The sequence below is a fragment of the Canis lupus genome, chromosome 11, assembly GCF_048164855.1.
Source record: "Canis lupus baileyi chromosome 11, mCanLup2.hap1, whole genome shotgun sequence".
NCBI lineage: Eukaryota > Metazoa > Chordata > Mammalia > Carnivora > Canidae > Canis > Canis lupus.
The window spans coordinates 24,342,708-24,364,274 of NC_132848.1; the positions used below are offsets into that span (position 1 = coordinate 24,342,708).

A 21,567-nucleotide genomic window follows, 5' to 3' on the forward strand; every position below is an offset into this window, starting at 1 on the left:
GGACAGAACATGCAATTAATTTAATGAGTTCTAAACAGCATCTTTAAAGTGGTGTAAGCTAAGATCAAATAGAAAATGTAAGAAAACATGGGCAGCCTGGGTGGCTCAGCAGTTTAGCGCCGCCTTCAGCCCAGGGCGTGATCCTGGAGACCCAGGGTCGAGTCCCACATCAGGCTCCCTGCATGGAGCCTGCTTCTCCCTCTGCCTGTGTCTCTGCCTCTCTCTCTCTCTCTCTTTCTCTGTGTGTCTCATGAATAAATAAATAAAATCTTAAAAAAAAAAAAAAGAAAATGTATGAAAACATAACAGATACTCATGGCGGATATTGTTTCACAAAATTTTTGTTTCATGTATTTGTGAGAGTACCAGATGGTAAGCCTAAAATGTTTTTTTACTGTGAATCCCTGCCAAAGTATTCAAATAACATTGGTTAGTAGGCTGTAAAGTTCAAATTAAAAGAATATTTTTTTTGGCCAACATATTAATCAAAGAAGCAGTGACTTTAGCTCCAAAGGAGCTCAAAAGAGCAAAGACTTGTCGTTGTTGTCTGTATCTCTTGCACCTACAGTCGTGCTGGGCATCTAGGAGACTCCCAGTAAAGGTCACAAAAATAAATGACTGCCTACTTCGTTGAAGACGCTACAAGGGATGCAAACCAAGTAAGATTCAGCTCCTACTGTAACATCTAGAAACTTAAGACTGGGGGATTCTCAGGTGGCTTAGCGATTTAGCGCCTGCCATTGGCTGAGGGTGTGATCCTGGAGTCCCAGGATCGAGTCCCACGTTGGGCTCCCTGCATGGAGCCTGCTTCTCCCTCTGCCTGTGTCTCTGCCTCTCTTTCTCTCTGTGTCTGTCATGAATAAATAAATAAAATCTTTAAAAAAGAAAAGAAAAAGAGACTTAGACTGGAAAAGAGTTAAGACAAAAATCCAAACAGAGATAAAACAGGCGCCAGGGAGACTACGTCAAGAAGTCAGCGGCACATCCAAATGAGGGCAGATGAGGAGGAGGTCTGTGGAGGAAGTGACCTGAGCGGAGCTCTAAGAAGGTGGGACTATCTCGGTAGCTGTTGATGGGTGAGGCAGGAACTGCTGGACAGCAGTACAGCCCAAGGAGTGTGTGGGGACACCTACCGTGTTCCATTCCAATGAATGACCTGGGAAGTGTGGTGAAGTCCCCCTCCCCATGCGAAGCCCAGGGGGGGGTCTGTGCTAAATTCTTTGGGAAAGCCACCGTGAAACTACTGAAAGGTTCTAAACGGTCCTAAACGGTCCGTGTTGTAGTAGAAAGTAATGCTGAGGCCTGGGCCTCAGCCTGGTGGGGTGGGGTGGGGTTGGGGGGGGGTGTCTGAGTATGTCTGAGTTTCGGAACATCCTGAGGCTCTAAACACGTGTGGCCCTGGACAGACAGCCATCCTCTAGCCCTCAGTTAAGATGACCACAAAGGGGGCACCTGGGTGGGTCAGTGGTTGGGGTCCCCGCAGGGAGCCCGCTTCTCCCTCTGCCCGTGTCTCTGCCTCTCTTCCTAGGTTTCTCGTGAATAAATACATAAAATCTTTAAAGAAAAAAAAAAAAGATTAGGACAAAGGAGAGCAGTTTGGCACATCACAGAGGACGCACGGAGTCCCCAAGTTCAGCACCTCAGCTTCACTTGTCTCAGCCTCCGCGTTGCCAGGAGTAAGCGAAGCATGGAGAGGTGGGGTCTGCAAGCAGGAGGAAGGAGGCCCCCCGGTGGGATACTCGGTGCTGCAGGACCCCCGCAGGACCCCAGCAGGTGGCCGGGATGCAGACAAGACCCCGAAGCGGCGGAGGCTGCGTAAGGAGAACGGATGGCTCCGGCCCGGGGCAGCGCCCGGCTGAGTGACCTTGGGCGAGTCCCGTCCCTCCTCCGGGTACCGGCTTCCCGCTCCGGGGCCTGCGGGACCCGCCGGCCCGTCTGTGCGGCCGCCGCCCCCCGGCCCGCAGGCCCCGCCGCCCTCGGCGCCCCTTCCCGGTGGGGGGGGTCTCTTCCCGCGGCGCCCGCCCTGAGGTCACGCGGCCCGCGGGTCGCTGGGCCTCTTACCCGGGCGTGCACTGTGCCCATGGCTCCCTCTCCGGCCGCCGCCTCGCACAGCTACCCGGGCGTGATCACGGCGCGGCTGGCGAGGGCAGAGGGCGGGCCCGCGGTGGCGGAGCTGTCACTTAGCGCAGCACCCGCGAGCCTCTGGACGCGGCGCCCTGGGAGCAGCCATGATGCCCCGCCCCCTGGCTCACGGTGCTCTCGCTCATTGGTCCGTGGGAACCCGTGACCGGATGTCCGCACGGACGCAGCGTGGAGACCGCGCAAGCGCAGAGCGTCCAATGACGCCCGCGCGGCTGCTGGCGCCTGGGGCGCGGGTCTTCCGCTGGGAGCCGGCGCGGGAGAGAGCCGACCGGGATGGGTCCGCCGACGCTTCTTCGGGGGCCGCCCGCCTCCCCGCTGGCGCCCGGGTCCGGCGGGTGCTGTGCGGAGCCCACGCCCCCGCGGAGCGCCGAGGCTCGCCTCCCCCGGCTGCGGGGCCGGCGCAGGTCGCAGAGGCACCTGCTCCCGGCTGCTGGCCGCCCGGGTCCGCCCGGCCGCGGAGGCCCCCGAGGCCCGAGCCCGAGCCCGAGCCCGAGCCCGAGCCCGAGCCCTCGCCGGTAGAGGGGACGTGACGGTCGTTCTGCGTCACGGGACTGGAACAAGCGCCGTGGGACCGCGCCCGGCACGGGCCAGGGCGAGCCGGTGCATCAGAGGCCGCGGCCGCAGCCTGTAAGTACTAGCGCGGGGCGGTCCCGGGACGGGCTGGGGGCTTCACTCTGCTGCGGGAAACACCCCCTCCCCCCAGAAGATGGCCACGTCGTAAGGAGTCAACACGCGTGGCAGATGCGGGGAGACACCGCCAAGGGACCGAGTGAGGGACGGTCAGCATTGGGCGTCCACTGCCTCCTGCTCTCAGGGCCTCGCGTCACCACCCCCGCTTCTCCCCCGAGGCCCCTTCCCAGACTTCCTGACACCGGGGTGCATTTTTTTTTTTTTAAGATTTTACTTATTTATTCATGAGAGAGAGAGAGACAGAGACACAGGCAGAGGGAGAAGCAGGCTCCGTGCAGGGAGCCCGTCGCAGGACTCGATCCTGGGTCTCCAGGGTCACGCCCTGGGCTGAAGGTAGCGCTAAACCGCCGAGCCACCTGGGCTGCCCCCGTTTTGCATTTATTTTTTTTCCCGTTTTGCATTTAAATAGCACCCAGGCCTCCAGCATCCCTGGGGTCCACGGTACCCTGGTACCCTTCTCGCGTGGGAAGAGAGACGTCAGCACCTGCCGGGCCGGTCCTTCCCTCCCTGCACCCCTTGCAGGCTGACCTAGCCATCTGCCTCCCCACTTCCCACCCAACCCCCCTCCACCACCACCACCACCACCACCACCACCACCAGGGGTCTCGCAACCCCCCAGCTCAGACTCAGAAGGCTGTTTTGGAGGAGAAAACTTCTTGACAGAGACCTTCGAAGATAATCTAGGAGCAAATTTTAAGCACAGGTTACCCAAGCTGGACGCTTAGCTCAGAATCATGCTCCCACTTCCTCCTTCCTGATCCTAAAGTGGGGATGGCAGCAGTTGCTGAGGATTCCATCAGGCATGGGACCTGGCCCCCTGTAAACACTGCACAAACCAGGCCCTCCCTGCATTTTCTTCTTCATTAGTCTCTTGAGTAAGCCTTGTCTCAAAGATGGGCCATGAGGTTGGCCCGCAGATTTTTTTTTTAAGATTTTATTTATGTATTTATTCATGAGAGACACAGAGAGAGGCAGAGACACTGGCAGAGGGAGAAGCAGGCTCCACACAGGGAGCCCAACGTGGGACTCGATCAAGACCCTGGGATCACACCCTGAGCCGAAGGCAGACGCTCCACCACTGAGGCGTCCCGCTCCACCAGGCATCCCGACCCACAGATTGTAACAAGAGTCCGGAGTCAAATATTTGAGAGTCTGTTGGGTACAAGGCACTGGTGACAAGGTGACAGAAGACACATCAGAAACACAGTCCCAGCTTCATCCTCAAGCACCATCTCTGACAGTCACAATGCCTATACTCATGTATTAAAGGCTCTGAGAAGTTCTGCAGTACCTGTACCTGTTTCACTTTCCTGAACCCAGGATTTCCTAAATTAATGGGATCATGGAGACTTTTGGGTTTGGGTTCTTGAGGCTCTTTGGCCCTCAGTGGTGTTCATTGGTAATTCTGGTGCTCCCCTTTTGGGCAAAAGGTACGGTTCTATTTCCCTGCCCACATCTGCATGACTTGCTTTGGTCAACAGGTTGTAGGCAGAAGGGATAGGTATGTGTGGATGACAACCTTAGAACACCCTACACCCCACCCCCATTACTGTGATCAGTGACCCTCCAGATGAGGGGACAGTTTCAGGCTGGGCTAGCCAAGTGTGATGGGTCTGTAGTATGAGAAGTAAACCTGGGGAGTCTTTGTTAAATGCAGCATAGCCCAGCCTGCCCTAACTGATAGAATCACCTAGTGATACCTGCAAGGATGCCAGCTTTTGAGAAAAGTTGGCCTTACACAGTATCAATCTGGCCCCATCAGTAGTAGAAATGCAGTTCAGTGACCACACTGGTTCCCTTAAAATCACACCTGTCTCAGAAGTCATAGGGAAGGAACGCCGATCTTCCCACAGATGCCCTTGGGGTCACTCACCTCTCCGTGTAGCATAGGCTCCAGGGAGTGGGCTGGGGACAAGAGGCCTTAAGTGGAGGTGGACTCGTCAGGATTGGGACCAGCTGGAGGGGGCGGGGTCAGCCAGGGAAGAGGTGCTCAGGGGTCTGGCTCCTTGGACTTGGAAGTTGACGGATACAGGGCAGCTCTGCACTGGAGGGGTTATGTCGAGGTGCTCGGTAATACCAAGGAATAGCCAGGTGGAGGTGGCCAGGTGGGCTCGCCCCTCACCTGAGCTAGAGACTGGGGCTCCTCGGAGTGAACTCTTCCCCCCCCCACCCCTCCCCCCGGAACGACTGTGAACTCTGAGCACAGCAGGCAGGGGGACGAGCCCAGCACTCAGGACAGCGTGGGGTCACAGAGGAAGGAGAGGGACTCTAGGAGGGGGTGCTGATCCAGTTGTCCAGGACAGAACATGTGGAGACCACCTGGCTGGAAGGGCCAGCCATAAACCTGGGGGGGGGGGTGTCATTTGAAGGAACTTGTCTGTGAGGGAAGGGAAAGAAAGGGGGGCTCCTGAGAGAGGACCCAGAAACAAGGGAAAACGTTTTCAAAGTCACATTTATTATGAGTTATTTTCCAATGAAAGTAATAAATATTTACCATAGAAATTTGAAAACCACATACCAGCACAACAAATGAACTATAATTATGGGAGGGATGATAACAACCACTGTCAGTACTGGGGTGTGTACGTTCTCTGCCTTTGCTCTGTGCACAATACACACCCACAAATTAATTAATTAATTAATTATTTATTAACAAGACGAGGCTCATGCTCAGCACCAAGTTTTGTTATCTGTTCACCAAGGCTGTTGCTCCCTGGTCATTACCTAGACTACACAGTTATTATTCCTGACAGTGGAATGTATTCCAGAGCATAAATGTGCCATATAAAGAAGAAGAGGTTTGTTCGATAAGGTAGTAGGAACCCAAGAATGTTCCGACGCACCGATCAGATACCTCAGCCGTGCTGGAGAGGTATGGGGTGGGGGTAGGATGGTATTAAGGCACAGGTGGTGGGTGGGGCCTTGGCCATTTCTGAAAGAACACTTCTTTGTCTTAACACACATTTTTCAAAAAGTATAAAACACATGCTCATTGTGAGAAGGTGGAACCAGTTCAAAAAGTAGTAAAAAAAAAAAAAAAAAAACAGTTGCATGTAATCCCATGAGCTGTTAAAATAATTCCTTCTTTCTACCAGTCACAGAACTAGCATGTGTATACGGTCTACAGAAAGGTGGCAGTTATTGTCAAATACTGGTGAAGCGTGCTCGGATCTGCTGCAGCCCATGCTGCACATCCAATGGAAGACAGGTGATCAGGGGAACTCGAGAATCAGGGGCTCAGGGGCAGGTGTGAGGGAGGGCTCGGAGGAGCCCGGGGGCGTGGGTGGGGTGTCAGGCCTGGCCTCCCCCACCCCTAGGCCAGCTCAGCAAGGACCAGTGCCTTGTTCTGGAGCTTTAAGCAGCTGGGAGAGCCTACCTCTCGCCAGCTCTTGTCTCCCTTAGGAAGCGAGTGCTACCAGAACAGGAGCCTCGTCAGTACTCCCATCCCGGAGACACAAGGACCCTGCGAGGAGCCACAAAGGGGGGGGGGGCGGCTCTGTGCCCTGGGAAGTGGCCCCGTATGTTCAAGGAGCCTGCCTCTAGGAGCCCACAATCTCATGGCAGCTCAAGGGAAGGAGCTCACGTAGAGGCTGCCCCTAGAACCACATTCTTTTTTCGAGGACACGTCTTTATAACAAAGTGCTTTGTCTGAACTTTCTGGTTCTTCAACTCCCAACGTCCTTGCACAGTGTAGGTGAGAGCTACAGCTTCCTGTGCCAACGTGGAGGATTTTGAGCTTATCGCTGTTTCTTTCTTGCTACGCGCAAATGCGTGATTATATTTCACCTGGAGTCACATTACTCTGTGCTTGCCAACAAATCACACCTAGGGAGAAGGTAGGTCCCCATCTCTTGCTTATCTCCATTAAGGCTCTGGGAGTTCAGAAGGGCAGGGGATGTTGAGAAAGGTGCGCAGGACCCAAGCCCTTCTGTTGTGCTGGGCAACTGCCTGGTATCCTGGGATGCCAGCCTGTGCACTGGATTTTTTTTTTTTAATAAGGCTTATTAACACCTTCCTGATTCACGTGACATAAAATGCAACAAACAATAAGATTCCTTTATATTCTATACAAAACTCTATCAAATATTTAAGCTAGGTCAGAAAAGTGTTCCCAAATAAGTTAGCATCTTTTAACGGCCCATGACCCCCAGTGGCCCCCCTTGGACAAGGCTGCCACCTGCCCCAGCTACACTGACTATTTCCCATGTGAGGAAATGGGATCACATCACTCTTCCTTCCAAACCCCAACACTGTACAGAGGGCAGCCCACCCGCCGGCCACAAGCCCCACCCCCCCACACACACACCCCTGATCCCTCACAACACCTGCTATTCTAGAAACTTAGTGCCCAGAGAACTGCAGGTTGACTGGCCATGCCCCTCCACGCTGGCCTTCCTATTGCCGCTTCCCAGCCAACTAAGCTAACATACCCAGAAGCTTAACTATTAAACTTCCTTATGCTCCAGACCACCACATACACCAAAAGTAGCTTCCTAGCTTTTCGTAAAAATAACAGATTGCCATTTGGTTTCAGTGAACTATAAACTGAGCACAGAGGCAGAACAGCAGGACATTAAGTGCCAGCACAGACGCGTCTGCAGAAAGATCAGAAAGCACTTCTGAAAGAATGTCCCAGACTCGTCTCCTCAAATGACTCCGAAACGCTTCTGCACCATAGGATTGCGGGGAAGGAGGAGTCCCTCCCAACTCCAACCCGGAAAAGCCAGGCCAGGCAGGAGGATGGGCTTGCCCAGCCGCCTCAGCTCCGGCACCTACTGGACAGCCAGGAGGGTAGCAGTGCCTTCATGTTCTTCAGGGAAGGCTGCGGGCTGCTTGCCGGTGTCTGGGATCTGAAACAAAAGGAATACTGACTCAGCCGCTGTCCTGCTGCCCTGAGGTCTTCCATCTCAGCAAGGATGGATGGACACCACCAGCCCACCCTGAGTGCGCCATCATGCCCACTCCGTGCACTGCACGGTGGTGGTGTCCAAAGCCACAGCGTCCTCCCTCCTGGGCATCCAGAGGGTCACCATCCTGGGTTCTAAGCTGGTAGCCCTCCAGCCCCCCGGGCCCCTCCCACTGGGCATCCCAGTGGAGCCTATCAGTTTCCTCCACATAGACCAGCTTGCTGACCAGCCTGCACCACCATCCCCAGGCTTCCTCCTTCTGACCAGCTGCCCTGCTCCCTCAGAATCCAGGCAGACCCCAGGGCTTGCACTTGGCACCTCCTTCTGGCCCTAGAGCCTATGAACACTTCAGGCCCACAGGTTCTAGTGAGGCCGGCCCTCCTCATCCCTGCCTGGACCAGTACAGCTGCCCTCTGGCTGGTGAACCTGCTGCCCTAGGGCCGGGTGATGAGACCTCCTTCCCGTGGCCACTACAGTCATTGCCCAGTGGAAACCAGACCCTTCCACTCCCCTACTTTACAGCTCTTCGTGTCTGCCAATAGCACTGAGATATCCTCTCCTGAGTGCCCACCATGTCTCCAGTACTGTGCCAGGGGCTCCCAAAAGCCTGACCGAGACCCAGGGAAGAAATGAAGGTCACCCACAGGGAACACATAAGACCACCAAGGCTCACGATTTCCAGGACTAGACCCAACCCTTGTAGCTGGAACAAGGCCTTTCTTGCTCTGAATACGTTTTTAGAACTCAGAAGTAGCAGCATCCCTGAGGCCATGTTAGCAACCCAAGGATGCTGGGTTCCACCCCCAGGGCTCCCCCAAGACTGAGCAAGTCTGAGCCCCGATGAGAATCTGCATAAATAGGCACCCCCAGCCCACTGATGAAAGGTCCCCACCAGACCCACACACCCGCGGCCAGATCACTGACCTGGACATGGAGAACAGCTGTGTCATCACCCGAGAACACATACTCAAGGTGAGCCACTGCAGCCACCGGATGTCCTCAGACCTATCTGGAAACCATGTCACCAGTCTGCAGGAATAAGAAAAAGAGACACACAGGTTATCAGCGTGAAAACAAGCCAACACACACACACACAAACTAAAGAAAAAGCAGGCATCTGACATCCATGCCCTTTGTCCAGGTAAACCACCAGAGTCCCATCTAATCCTAATCTGATCAATCCCAGGAGGTGGATCGGGCGCATTATACCAAAGACAAACCTACCTAAAAGCCCTAAAGCAGTTAGGTCACTGGGCTGCGGGAAGCTCCAGGGATATGCGTGGAAATAAGAGGGGAAGGGCTTGGGCTTAGTTTTCCAGGCTTCTCCATGTGGCAAGGTGCACACTGAAGCCAATGCAGAGAATCTGGGAGTCAAGGTAGCACGTCCCCCCACCCCAGCCCTGCAGACTCCCCCACCCCACACACAAGAGGCCCCCCGTGGCAAGCCCTGTAAATGCCTGACCAGACCTCTCCCCGGGGCAAGGGTGTCTGGGAGTAGGTGATTAATTTGGTAGAGGGGAGGGGATCTGGACAGGAGAACCGAGCCAGATTCTGAGGGATGGCTTGGCCTCTAAAAGATGGACCAAAGGCCATGCTGATCCACTCGCTAAAAAGACTGTAAACGCCACCGTAAATCTAAAGGAAGCAGAGCTTAAACAAATAGCCAGGATCCAAGCGGTGCCTCACGTCCTCCCGGCGTGCTGCGAATAAACTCCCAGGCTGGAAGTGTAAACCTCCAAGAAGCCGCAAGAAGTGACAGCGTAGGGAAGAGAGGCTGAGAAGGGTCTCCAGGGAGCACCGTCGCGCCCCTCAAGGAGCCAGGCCACAGGTTAAGGCCCTCACGTGGGTTCCCTCCACCTCCAGCCAACGATGCGGGAGGAAAGCGCAAAAGCCACGTAAAATGCCCACCTCTGGACCATGGCGATAGCAGACTCCACGGGCAGCGTACAGGGCAGCATCATATAGGACACGACCTTAACTGGTAGGAAGTTGTAAATCTTGCTCATGTATCCACGTTGGATTTTAATTGCTTTACTCAGATCTGAAAAACACAATTTGGAGGTGTCTCCCAGCAGTGTAAGAGCCAAACCGCCTGGCCCAGGTGGTGCTTGGAATTTCTATGAAATACTCAGATCCTGGCATCCGGAGAATCCGAAGCGCTCCCCAAGGAGGTCCCATGAGGAGTATGCCCAGGACAGGCCTCGGACAGCCCCCCGCATGCAGGCTTCTCAGTGCACAGCTCGCTCTGTCTTTTTAAAATCTATTTTTCATTTTCATTTAAATTCAACAAATTAACATATAATGTATTACTGGTTTCAGCGGTAGACGTCAGTGAGGCATCGATCTTATGACACCCAGTGCTCATTCCACCATGTGCGTCCTAATGCCTGACACCCAGTTACCCCGTCCCCTCACCCCCCTCCCCTCCAGCAACCCTGAGTTTGTTTCCTATGATTAAGAGTCTCTTATGGTTTGTCTCCCTCTCTGATTTCATCTTGTTTTATTTTTTCTTCTCTTGAACGACTCTCTTTTCAAGAACTATCTTTGGAGGGCTACACAAACTTCTCAAAATACCCCATCGACTTCTGAGCTTTTCCCCAAACCTTCAGCTGGACCCTGTGTCCTTCTGCCCAGAACCCTCTGGCCTGTTAACTCCCTTTTGTAATGACCTCCTGATACCTCAGATCACATTAGCCCCAACAGCTGCCGGTTCATGCCCTGGTGCATGGGATGATGTCCCACTACCCTCTGAATTCCTCCAAATGACCGACTGGAAGCTGGTTTGCACACTCCCATCCACCTAATAGTTGGTCACGTAATCAAGCACATCCCCACTCCGTGGAGATTCAAAATTGCAGGTTTGGAGGCAGGGAGAAATCGGGGAAAGGGGGCTCCCCAAGAAAGAAGGCTTAGGGATGGGTGGACAGGCAGAGAGGGTTCTGGAAGAACGGCCCCCCACCTGCGGCCCCCTGCAATACTGTGTGCCCAGTTCACTTAAAACAGGCTCAGCTGGAGTCTGCTCTCCTCTGGCCGTGACCCCTTGGGAAGGGAGATGGAGCAAGGGTCTGTGCCAGGAGCAGAGCCCCAGCAGGCCCCGTATCCCACATGCAAGATTACCTTCCTCCACAACCCAGAGAATAAAGCCCCTTCAGTCTCTCTCTCTCCCTCTCTCTCTTTCTCTCTCTGTCACAGGAAACCACATCCTCAGCCTTCCGCACCCCTGGGGAGTCAGCACCTCCAAGGAGCTTGGGTGACAGGGTCTCCAGGATGCCCTCGTTCCAGGGCAGGATGCTGAGGCGCAGGTGGTCCAGCAGCTCGTCTGGCTCGGGCTTCGTCCCGCCGGCAGCCACCCTCGGGGGAGCTTCCGGGCTCCCGGGTTCCCAGGCCACTTTAAGATTCTTCATCTCGTCCGAGGATAGATTCAGGCACGGCTGGAGCCTGTTGCAGATCCCTGCCAAGGACACGGGAAACCAACCACCAGGTCAGTGTGGGCAGCAGGAGGCACGACGCATGCACCCACCCAGGAACGACAGGGGCACGGGCAACCACTGGGGAAGCCACGGGCCTGTGGGCGAAGTAGGAGGCAGGCATCCATGAGGCCGGGCGTTCAGGCTTTTGTAACAGAAGGAGGTGTGGGGCTTTGAAGCCAAAGAGAGATGGGAGTCTGGCTCCGGCTCCACCCCTCCCTAGCTGTCTGGGCTCCACGGCCACATGGGGATTCATGCAGGTGAAAGATAAGAATTATAATGGATTTATAATAACTAAAGCACTGGTTAAACCCACGTTCCAGGCCGCTTCGTCACCTCAGCTGAGAAATCAGAGGCACAGAATAGGTTAGGAGATTCACCCAAAGCCACATAGCCAGGAAGCGGAAGAGTGGGATTCGAACCCAGGTCCAACATTATAGAGGACACCCTTTCGCTGTGTGGCATTGGAAGCAGCGCTAGGTGTGGGAGTTTGTGCAGACCCTGCCTTAGATGCTGGGGCTCAGTAGCTTATCCCAGTCAGTGGCTCCTGTTCTCGTAGAATTGGCACGCTGGGTTGGGCAGGGGGTGGCTCCCTCAGGCTCCCAACCTCTGAGTAAAATGACCAAGGGCTGGCGGTGCCTGGGTGGCTCAGCAGTTGAGCATCTGCCTTCGGCACAGGGTGTGATCCCGGAATCCAGGATTGAGTCCCCCATGGGCTCCCCACAGGGAGCCTGCTTCTCTCTCTGCCTGTGTCTCTGCCTCTCTCTGTGTGTCTCTCATGAATAAATAAAATCTTAAAAAAAAATAGAAACCGACTTCTAACATTGAAGACAAGCAGTTCCAAATACATCTAATATTTCAAGAGCCCAAGTCCCACTGCCCAGACCAGCCAGATGACTCCCAAGGCAGGAACCTGCCCCAGAAAGGACAGCTGGGCTCACAGGTGTGACCTGCACCTGGTTGGAGGCAAGTATTCTGATTGCTCCACCTGGGGCCCGGGGGCAGAAACCCTGCTTAACTTCCTCTGTTTATCTAAATGTTCAAAACAGTTCACACAGGAAAAAAAGAAAACAAAACACAACGGACAGAACTGCCTTGACAGGCAGGTGGCCGTGCAGGAGAGGGTTCCTGTGTCCCCGAGTCCCGCCCCAGCTCCAGCCCTCAGTGAGCAGCATGGGGGCCCTGGCTCACCTCCGCCTCCCCGCCTCCCCGGCTATGAAATGGGACAAAGACTTCCTATCTCACAGGGCCAATGAGTCGGCTGAGAAGAGGCTAAGGGAAGACACTGGGCATGGAGTTTCTAACATCAACCTCCAGTTACTGATGCTAACGAAAAGCTTGTTAAAAGGACACATCTGGGGGCACCCGGGTGGCTCAGTGGTTGAGCGTCTGCCTTCAGCTCAGAGTGTGATCCCAGGGTCCCGGGATTGAGTCCTGCATCGGGTTCCTGGCATGGGTCCTGCTTCTCCCTCTGCCTGTGTCTCTGCCTCTCTCTCTGTGTCTCTCATGAATAAATAAATAAAATCTTAAAAAAAAAAAAAAAAAGGCCACGTCTGCCCCCACCTCACCCATACATACCGTTCTCTTCCAAGAACCTGAAGGCGTCTAAGTACCCTCGAAGGCAAATCTCTCCAAGCACCTGGCAACAAATCAAGTAAGGGTGACTGCAATGGGAGCCATTCTGAAGGCAACAGAGAACCCTCCCAGCTGAGCTGCTCCCCCGGCCCCGCACAGCCACAGCGAGGCTGGACACAGGGCTCCACTTTCACACAGGACTAGGCTCCAATGACATCCCCTCCACGGAGCCTCTGCTGGCAGCCCAGGCATGCCAGGCACTGCTGTCTCTGGGCTCCCTTGGTCCCTGAAGGAGCCTCCACCCTAACAAATGCAAGAGCCTGTTCCCGTTGTCCCGGGACAATTAAGAGTGGCCTCCTCTACTCGTCTGTACACACACCACACATGCAAACCAGTTTACAGCCTCCGCTCCCTCTCCTGGAGCACATGATCCTGGGGTACAGTGTACACAACGCCTTCTCTCTTCCCGGAGAACCCTGAGTGTACACAGTTGACACATTTTCTTTATATCAGGGAGATAAGACCTCCTACAACAACACTCAAGAAAGATTAAACCACCAAATGCAGTGTGGTTCTTGACCATGCTTGCAAATAAGAATCATCAGGATAACGCAAAAAAAAACAAAAAACAATCCCACCGTCCAGGCTACACCCCAACTACTTGAATCCTAGCCTCCTGGATGTGGGGTCTGAGCTACAGGGCTGTTTAAATCTTCCCAGGTGATTCCAGCGGTCAGAGTGGGGCAGCACTGAGCTTCCAGAACCAGAAACTCTTCTGTGAGTTCCTGTTCAGTGAGGGGGATCTGCTTCTGTTTGTGGAGAGAACTGGCAAACAGGGAAGCAAAGAGCTGTGCCCTCGAACACACAGCCCCCAACTCACCTTGAGATCTGGAGGGAAAAGCGCTCGCATGAGTAGGTAGGCATTCTCTGAGCAGAGGCGCAGATTGAGCTTGGTTAAGTCCACCTGAAGAAAGTTCGTGGACTTGACTTTAGGGCAGATGTCATACTCTCCATAGAAGGGGGACACAGTGATGGTCGTTTTGGCATCAAAGAAAGGGACATTGTCACTTGCTCCTCCGTCCATGTATCGCTTTCACAGGAAGGAAAAAAAGGACATAGTGTTACAAGCTCTGGGCTGTCTTTTGTGGGTTTTTTGTTTGTTTTTGTTTTTTAAGATCAGGGGTAGAGGCTTCTCAGAGACACAGGCTGATACTGCGGGAAGACAAGGCTCTGGAACCACTCTTTCAACCAATCCTTACTGAGCATTTCTCTGCCAGCCCAGGCTCTGGGCAGGCACTCAGTTTGCTATATACTGTTGTGGAGTTTGTGCACCGCACAAAAGGTGCCTGGTCAAGAGGCAGACAGGTGAAGCCCAGCCTGTGTTGTGGTGGCAAAGTCTGAAGCCCAGGTGGGGCTTCACCTACAGGTGTGCCCAGGTAATCTGCCTGAAGGGGGCCGTATGGAGCAGGGGCTCTGTGTGCAATGGGGACAGAGTCCCCTAAAAGAGGCAGAAGGTTCAATTCCAGACCCCACCCCTTTGCTGCTTGGAAATCAGAACGGCACCTTGAAGAGCTTTGGAGACTTAAATGGCAGTGAACCCGGGGCCAAGGCAGCCCTTGGAAAACACCTTCTGAATCCACAACCTGATAGCATTTGGGATCAGCTATGGTGAGCATGTTTTCCTGCATCCGTGTGCTTTGACACCCTTAGGCCGGCCCAGGCAGGCTGGGGTATGACTTGGGCCAAGTCTGCACCGATCAAAGCAATGTCTGGAATGATTCCCAAATCTGAGGCCGCCCCAGCCCAGCCGCCGGCACCCACAGACAAAGGCCTTCAAATAGCACAGCCGGTCCTTCCTGGGACCTAAAACGAGTCCAGAGGATAAGCACCCATGCTCAGCCACGCCTTCGCCATCCAGAGATTCCACAAAAATGATCGGGGGTGCACACAGCGGTATTTTCAAAATGGGAGCCCCACAACTTCCATGGAGGACGTAGGAAAGTCTCATGGGCAGGTTGGGACAAGGAAGGGAAGGTCTGGAACCTTAGGGAACCCTAAAGGAGGGCGGAAGCAGGCTGCCAGTTTCTCAAAGGGAATCCTTGGGTCCGATGCGCCCCATCACATGGACCTTTCCCTTCCCCTCTGAACTCTCCTGTAGTAAGGCTCTGAGTTGGGGATCCCTGGGTGGCTCAGCGGTTTAGCACCTGCCTTCGGCCGGGGGTGTGATCCTGGAGTCCTGGGATCGAGTCACACGTCGGGCTCCCTGCAATGGAGCCTGCTTCTCCCTCTGCCTGTGTCTCTGCCTCTCTCTCTCTCTGTCTCTGCGTGTGTCTCTCATGAATAAATAAATAAATAAATAAATCTTAAAAAAAAAAAAAAAAAGAAGGGCTCTGAGTCTGCTCAGTGGAATCCCAAGTAGCTCTTCTGGTTTTCCATGGGTTTCGCTGGAGTGTGCTGCATGCACCACCCGCACCCCGAGGGCTGGGCAGTCCCGGCCAAGTGGCAAGACGGTAGCAACTCTGTGGGGGGTGAAATAGCCCCCCTTCCTGCAGGCTCACCCACGCCAGGCTCTGTGCCGAGCACCTCACGGCCCTTGCTCGCGTGATCCTCACGACACCTCTGTGCCGCCGCACTGTGCTTAACCCTCGTTTTGCAAACCGATCTCAGAGGGGTTATGGAATGTGTCCAGAGCGGTCCAGCTACCAGGTGCCAGAGGAGGGATTCAGTCCAGGTCGGTCTGCCAGGCAGCGGCCGTGGCCATCTGGGGTGACCCCTGCACCGCTCCAGGCCTGTTGTCTCATCCAGAAGCGGGGACCACGTGTCTGTCATGGGGCTGCTCCAGGGCGCGAGTGAGGCTAGATGGACATGCCTCTGCCTCCGCTCTGCAGCCTGCAGAAGCTCTGCTCTGGGACACTGGGATGTTGTGTGTTCTCTCTCAAGGCGAGATTTCTTAGCTTGACACCACTGACGTTTAGAGACCGATGATTCTTTGTTGAGAGGGCTGGCCCCGTGCACCGCAGGATGTCAGCAGCACTTCCCCAGTTGTGGCAACCCTGTCTCTAGACCTTGTCCCGGGGGCGAGGAAGAATCAGCCCGGGGTGGGACGCCTGCGGGGCTCAGTGGCTGAGCGGCTGCCTTCGGCTCAGGGTCCTGGGATCGAGTCTCCTATTGGGGTCCCTTCAGGGAGCCTGCTTCTCCCTCTGCCTCTGTCTCTGCCTCTCTCTCTGTCTCTCATGCATAAATAAATAAAATCTTAAAAAAAAAAAAAAAAAGAAGAAGAAGAAGAATCACCCTGGGGAGATCACCCTGGCCCTAGAAGAAAGCTCCAATGGCCTGGCATCACCCAGCACCTGGTCCAAAGCCTGCAGAACAGACACTTTGCCTCCTGTTTCGCCATCCCAGGCAGGGCTCAGCAGTCGGCCAAAACACATCATTTGTGGAATGGAACCAAATCGAAGCCAGATCAGCAGCTTCTGACAAGGCCATGGGCTGCAAAGGGCAAAGTCAAACCCAAAGTGGGCTGCACTCTCGCATCCCCTGAGAATAAAGCTCTATCTTAAGCAAGTCACAGACTCATAAGCATCTCCGACTTTAACCAGGCCAGCCGGGCCTCTCTTGGGTGCTCAGGTGAAGATTAAGTGAATCAGCTTACCTTCCAGATAGCGAGGTAATTAATTCTACATGAAGCTGGTTGTGCTGCCTGGGCAGCCTAGAAGGGGGCTAGCTCGGGAACCTCTGTGTGAAAGGCATTTGGGGACGTGCCCCAGGGTGCCAGCAGGCAGGAGCTGCGCAGACAGTTTAAAAGCAGACTCACCACGCCTCTGAAGGAAGGAGGGATTATGCCACTGAAGAAAGGGATGAAGCTGGAACAGAGCAAGGCCTGCAAGACAAAAAGAAGTGAAACCACGGGCCCCAACAGCCTGCCTTCTGCTCCCCTGGGGGCCCCACATAAGCCTTCTTCAGATAAACAGAGCAACGGGCTGAAATGCTCTTTGCAAAGTGTGCGCTTTTATAAACGTGCTGAACAAATGACAAAGCAACCTACACACTTCTATTTCAGGCCTAAGTAGAAGCTCCTAATGACACTGTCTGTGGACATCAACTTCCGGTCCCTCTCCCCACAACAGCTGCACTGGGCGCTGGCTGACTGGGAAGACACCAGACCAGGGCTCTGCAAAGGCTGACCTTCATTAGAATCACCTGGAAAGCCTGTGAACCACAGACTCCATGACCCACCCCAGGACTCTGATGCAGCAGGCTGGAGGGACCTGAGAGCCCGGAGGCAGGGCAAGCGTCCAGGTCCAGCTGATGCTGGGGGTCCCGGCAGCACATTGAGAAGTACCGAGTTGGGGGGCTGGTGGTGAGGGAGGGGGCAGGAAGCAGGACTGGCCTACTGAGAAAACCCTCCCCTGCAGGAATGGACCAGAACTGGCTATCTAGAAAAAGCTTTTGGAAACAAGGTCAGATAGAGAGGTTGACCCCGGCTGCTGAGATGCTACTGGTTATTCGTGCCAGGAATATACATCGTGGGAGGAGGGACACACGTGGGACAGGGTCTCTGGAGGAGGGGGTCATGAGCCAAGTCTTGAAAGATGGGAAAGTAGTAGTATCTGAAACTGAAACCTATACGCTGTAGACCACCGACCATCGGATGCACACAGAGCTCACGTCACTGGTGCAGGAAGCGAACCTGGGAAACCAGGGTCTTTTGCATCTTAAGACACAAGGCAGGTGGCCTACGGCAGCCCTCTCTGTGTTACTTCCAAGACGAAATAGCGTTTATTTGGCAATGCCCAGATAAGCAGACTGCTTACATCCACAACTTCCTCTTTGGACTGAAACTCAGACACCAGCACGTTTTCCCCATCGGACACTCTGGTGAGTGATATGCATGTTTTGCCAGAGATGAGCATGTGGACGTTGTCTGGGAGATGTCTCTGAAGGCTTTCTTGGAGGTTCCTGCCCAAGCTGAAGGAGGGGTGGAGGATGCCGATGTTCCGGCTCCTGGCCTTCTGGCTTATATCCATGAGGACCTGTATGATGATCTCTGGGGGGCAAGAGACAGACAAACAAAGAACTGTGCCACCCTGGAGATGGCAGCGCTCTGTGGCAAGACCAGATACCAGGTGGCAAGGAGGCGGCCAACCTTCTTCCAAGCCTGCACTAATACAGCAGCCACGTGCAGCCATGGAGCCCTTTTGAGTGTGGACACTCCAATCTGAGGTGTGTAGATGACACACCAGAATTCAAAGTCTTCATACAAATAAAATCAAATATCTGATTAATGTTTTATAGATTAGACGTGAAAAATGATAATATTCTGGCCATATTGGGATACAGGAAATCAACTTCACTGTGTCTTTCACTTTTTTCAGTGGGAAATATTAAATGACACTCACGGCTACATGGTACTGCTCCCCAGCAGTGCCGCTCTAGGTCCCCCCACAGGAACGAGCCTCCCGAGGCCCAGGAGAACCCTCTGTCTCCTCCATCCCCCAGGGCCAGAGGCAGAAACTCCTCATAATCAGAGCTTTAGCACAAAGGACCTAACACCATAGAAAGCAGAGGATCGGTGCAGGCTGGGCTCAAGGGTGAGTCCCGCCTCCACCCCTCGCTAGCCAGTCGACCTCAGAAAGCCACTTCACTGCCCCTCACCATCTCAGACTGTGCATTTTTAACTTTGCGGATGGAGGGGATTAGATATACTACCATCTGTAAGGTACTCAACCCGGAGGAGGCTCCTAACAAAGAACCAGACTCACCCTTAAGCCTCTGACACCAGAACGACCGCGGTCTAATGGGCACGGGCCACATCCGTGCTCCGTGAGGCCTCACTCACTGGCCCGGACCCCTGTGCTTGTTCTGCACTGCCCTGACATGCAGGACCATCGGTCCCAGCCTGAGACCTAGCCCGTCACGAATCCTTAGATGCAGAAGAGGGGACATAAGCCAGCCTGTCCTGGCCCACCTCTGACCTCAGCCTAACTCTCCCTACATGTGTGGCCCCACCGAGCCCAGGCAGAAGAGGGCAAAGTTGCACACAGCTGGAATGTTCCATCAGCCTCTTGTGCAGAGTACTTGGCTTAAAAGCACTCACAGGAACTCTTTCCAAGGTGCAGCCCTAGCGGCTGCTCCTCGGTGGTCCCCAAATAAGACAGGAGTTGAAATCAGGGCTCCTGGAATTTGGGGAGCAGCTCCTGCCCAAACTTCCAGACCCTACTTTCCGAGGACCTGGTGGCTCCTGAGTCTCCCCATGTCCTACAGGGTACAGACCCAGGCTGCACCTGTCCCCTGCCAGTTAGGAACCTCCTCTGTACTGGAGTCAGTGCAGGTTACCTTGACATACAAGAGCTGTCTTTTATCCCTCCCAAAGCCCAGAGCAGGCGGACGGGCCATGTGGCCAGTCTAATCCTCCCTAAGGCCACATCTCCTGCCCTTTGCCCCCTTCCTGTCCATGAAGAAGGCAGCCAGGGCCTATCTCCTAATCCCCACCTCCCAGTCAGCCCAGGGTCTGCTCACTGATCCTATCCAATTGCAAGGCTGCACCTACTGGCTGGGGATTTCTGGCCACCAGGAAGAAAGTCATTCCCTGCTGGTGGAGTCCAAGCTGCCAGTCCCCAGTTAGAGCAAAGGGTAAATCGCTAAGGAAGCCAAACAGCGGCTGATGAGGTGCACTCTTCCTGCCTGGGGACCTTTGGGTGCCAACAGCTCCCATGGCTACGTGTCCCACATCCAGCTCCCTGGACCAGTAACCCCAGGGCACACCCAAGTTTGGGCCAGCTGGGCACAGACCCCACATCTTCCCCTCCCAGTGCCACCCACATAGACAGATGTTTAATTAGCACAGGATTTCAAAAGCACAGGAAGGACCTCGTTTCCAGGGGCACTGAACAGGGTGGGGGTGGGTGGAAGGATGGTGTAGGGCATATCCAGGGATCCACCCCAGCCCCTAGGAAGGGTCTAGTGCCCCCCATGCCCCTACACACACACACACACACACACACACACACACACAAATCCCCCCTCAAGCCCACCCCCCCTCCATGTCGCCTAAGACTCCAAACCAGTAAGACTGCCCAGGAGGACTCAGAAGAGTTGCTCTCTACCTGAAAGGCGGTCCAGCCCCACCCCCCAGAAGCGTTCCCCAGACGCCAGAGGGGAAAAGGCGCCTGCCCAGGGACACAAGACAATGCCCTCCAGGTCAGATGCCCCCCACGCCCCACCCCCGGGGGGCAAATCGCCCAGCGCCTCCCGAGCCCCCAGCCGATGGCAGGGCCGGCGGGGACCAGCTCCATCCACGGTCCTGCTCCCTCCTGCCCGCAGGGTTGGGGTGCGGAGACGCTCGGGGTTGCCCCGCCAGGCGACCCCCCCCCCCCCCGCCCGGGCTGGCTGGCGACAGAGAACCCCCGGCGCCGGGCGAGAGGACGCAGCGGAGGGAGCCTCTGCCCGGGGAGGGTCCCCGACAGCACCCCGCGAGGTGCGGCCCCGTCGCAGCGCCGCCCCCGCCGAGCCCCGCCGCGGCCCGGGCCCGGGTCGTACCCAGCGGGATCCCGGAGAGCATGGTGACGCAGTGCAGCGCCCCGGCCGAGGAGCCGAACAGCATGCGCGCGTCGTGCACCAGGTGCGGGGCGCGCTCGCTCAGGCAGCGGGTCACCCCAACGTGGTAGAAGCCCAGGAAGCCGCAGCCCGAGAAGGACAGGCTCCAGCCGCGCTCGGGGTCGTACATCGCGGCGGCGCGGCGGGGGCCTCGGCGGGGCTCGCGGGGGCTCGGCCGGCTCGGCCGCGCGCAGGGCTGCGGCGTGGGGTCCCGTGTGCAGGCCGCCCTGCACCGCTCGGCGCCGCGGCGCTCTCCCGCCCGGCCTCCGCCCGGGGTTCAGGCATTCTCCGCGTGACGTCAGCCGGCGGCCCCGCCCCCTCGGGCCGGCACCCGAGCCGCGGGCCGCTCCCCGGGGGCGGGGCCTGTGGCGGGGCGGGGCGGGGCGGGGCGGGGCCTGCGGCGGGGTAGGAGGAGAGCGGAGGACCTTGCCCCCGGCGGGGTGGACCAATCCTCCAGCCCCTGGTGGTGGATGTCCTAGAGGCAGCTCCCTTTCTGTTCCTCGCCAGCTCTCAAGTCTGGGAGAAAGTGGAGCTGGCCCTCGTAGGCCCTTTTTAAATCTTTTTTTAAAGATTTTATTTATTCATGAGACACGCAGAGAGAGGCAGAGACACGGGCAGAGGAAGAGACACAGGGCCTGATGCAAGACTCGATTCCAGGACCCCGGGATCACGCCCTGGGCGGAAGGCAAGCGCTCAACCGCTGAGCCGCCCAGGCGTCCCCCTCTTAGGTCCTTGATATCCCCTTTCCACAGGGGAGAGCAAACCTTAAGCAGGCACCAGTGTAAGTAAAATTGAATAGCTTTGCTTAATTTTCCTGCAATTTTTTTTTTTTTTTTGCATGATGGTTTCAATTAGTGACAAGTGGTAGAGATAGTGACATGAAGTTTCCATTTCAAAGCTTCACTTATTTTTTTTTCTTAAAGATTTATTTATTTATTTATGATAGACACAGGGAGAGAGAGAGAGGCAGAGACACAGGCAGAGGGGAAGCAGGCTCCATGCCGGGAGCCTGATGCGGGACTCGATCCCGGGACTCCAGGATCGCGCCCCGGGCCAAAGGCAGGCATCAAACCGCTGAGCCACCCAGGGATCCCCTCAAAGCTTCACTTATAAGTAAAAATTGGCGGATGTGTGTCTCTCATGAATAAATAAATAATATCTTTTTTTTTTTAAGTAAAATTTGGGAATAA

At 55.3% G+C, this 21,567-nt stretch overlaps 2 protein-coding genes and 1 long non-coding RNA gene across 6 annotated transcripts in view; 1 reads left to right on the top strand and 2 right to left on the bottom strand.

The window, feature by feature from the left end:
• SAMM50 (SAMM50 sorting and assembly machinery component) overlaps positions 1-2,278 on the bottom strand; it is a 34,607-nt gene extending 32,329 nt beyond the window's left edge. Inside the window, exon 1 of the mRNA XM_072843604.1 lies at positions 2,062-2,278. Coding sequence (XP_072699705.1) covers positions 2,062-2,082 — 21 coding nt within the window. The 5' untranslated portion in view covers positions 2,083-2,278. The remainder of the gene's footprint in view (positions 1-2,061) is intronic.
• LOC140642695 (uncharacterized) lies at positions 2,257-18,062 on the top strand. Of its 4 annotated transcripts, XR_012039115.1 has the most exons (5): positions 2,275-2,769; positions 3,790-6,668; positions 7,367-8,880; positions 10,932-12,172; positions 12,256-18,062. It is a non-coding gene; the product is annotated as an uncharacterized lncRNA (long non-coding RNA). The 4 variants fall into 4 exon arrangements; XR_012039112.1 differs by having other exon boundaries at positions 2,257-2,769; positions 10,932-18,062; XR_012039114.1 differs by having other exon boundaries at positions 2,258-2,769; positions 3,242-6,668; positions 10,932-18,062.
• On the bottom strand, positions 5,267-20,553 carry PNPLA3 (patatin like domain 3, 1-acylglycerol-3-phosphate O-acyltransferase). Its single transcript, XM_072843605.1, has 9 exons — positions 20,321-20,553; positions 17,596-17,828; positions 16,596-16,661; positions 13,662-13,871; positions 12,785-12,845; positions 10,975-11,190; positions 9,648-9,780; positions 8,664-8,768; positions 5,267-7,682 (listed from the first exon to the last, which is right to left on the bottom strand). Exons 1-9 carry the CDS (start codon positions 20,505-20,507, stop codon positions 7,592-7,594), a joined length of 1,302 nt encoding a protein of 433 aa, XP_072699706.1. The 5' UTR covers positions 20,508-20,553; the 3' UTR covers positions 5,267-7,591.
• Between the last annotated feature and the right edge of the window lie 1,014 nt (positions 20,554-21,567).

Coding starts and splice junctions, on each gene's coding strand:
- PNPLA3 (XM_072843605.1), bottom strand. CDS start 20,507: ATGTACGACCCCGAGCGCGGCTGGAGCCTGTCCTTCTCGGGCTGCGGC. Junction 13,872..16,595: donor CTCCTTCCTTCAGAGGCGTG/GTGAGTCTGCTT, acceptor TTCCTGTGAAAG/CGATACATGGACGGAGGAGC. Junction 9,781..10,974: donor GTCACCCAAGCTCCTTGGAG/GTGCTGACTCCC, acceptor TGTGTTTTTCAG/ATCTGAGTAAAGCAATTAAA.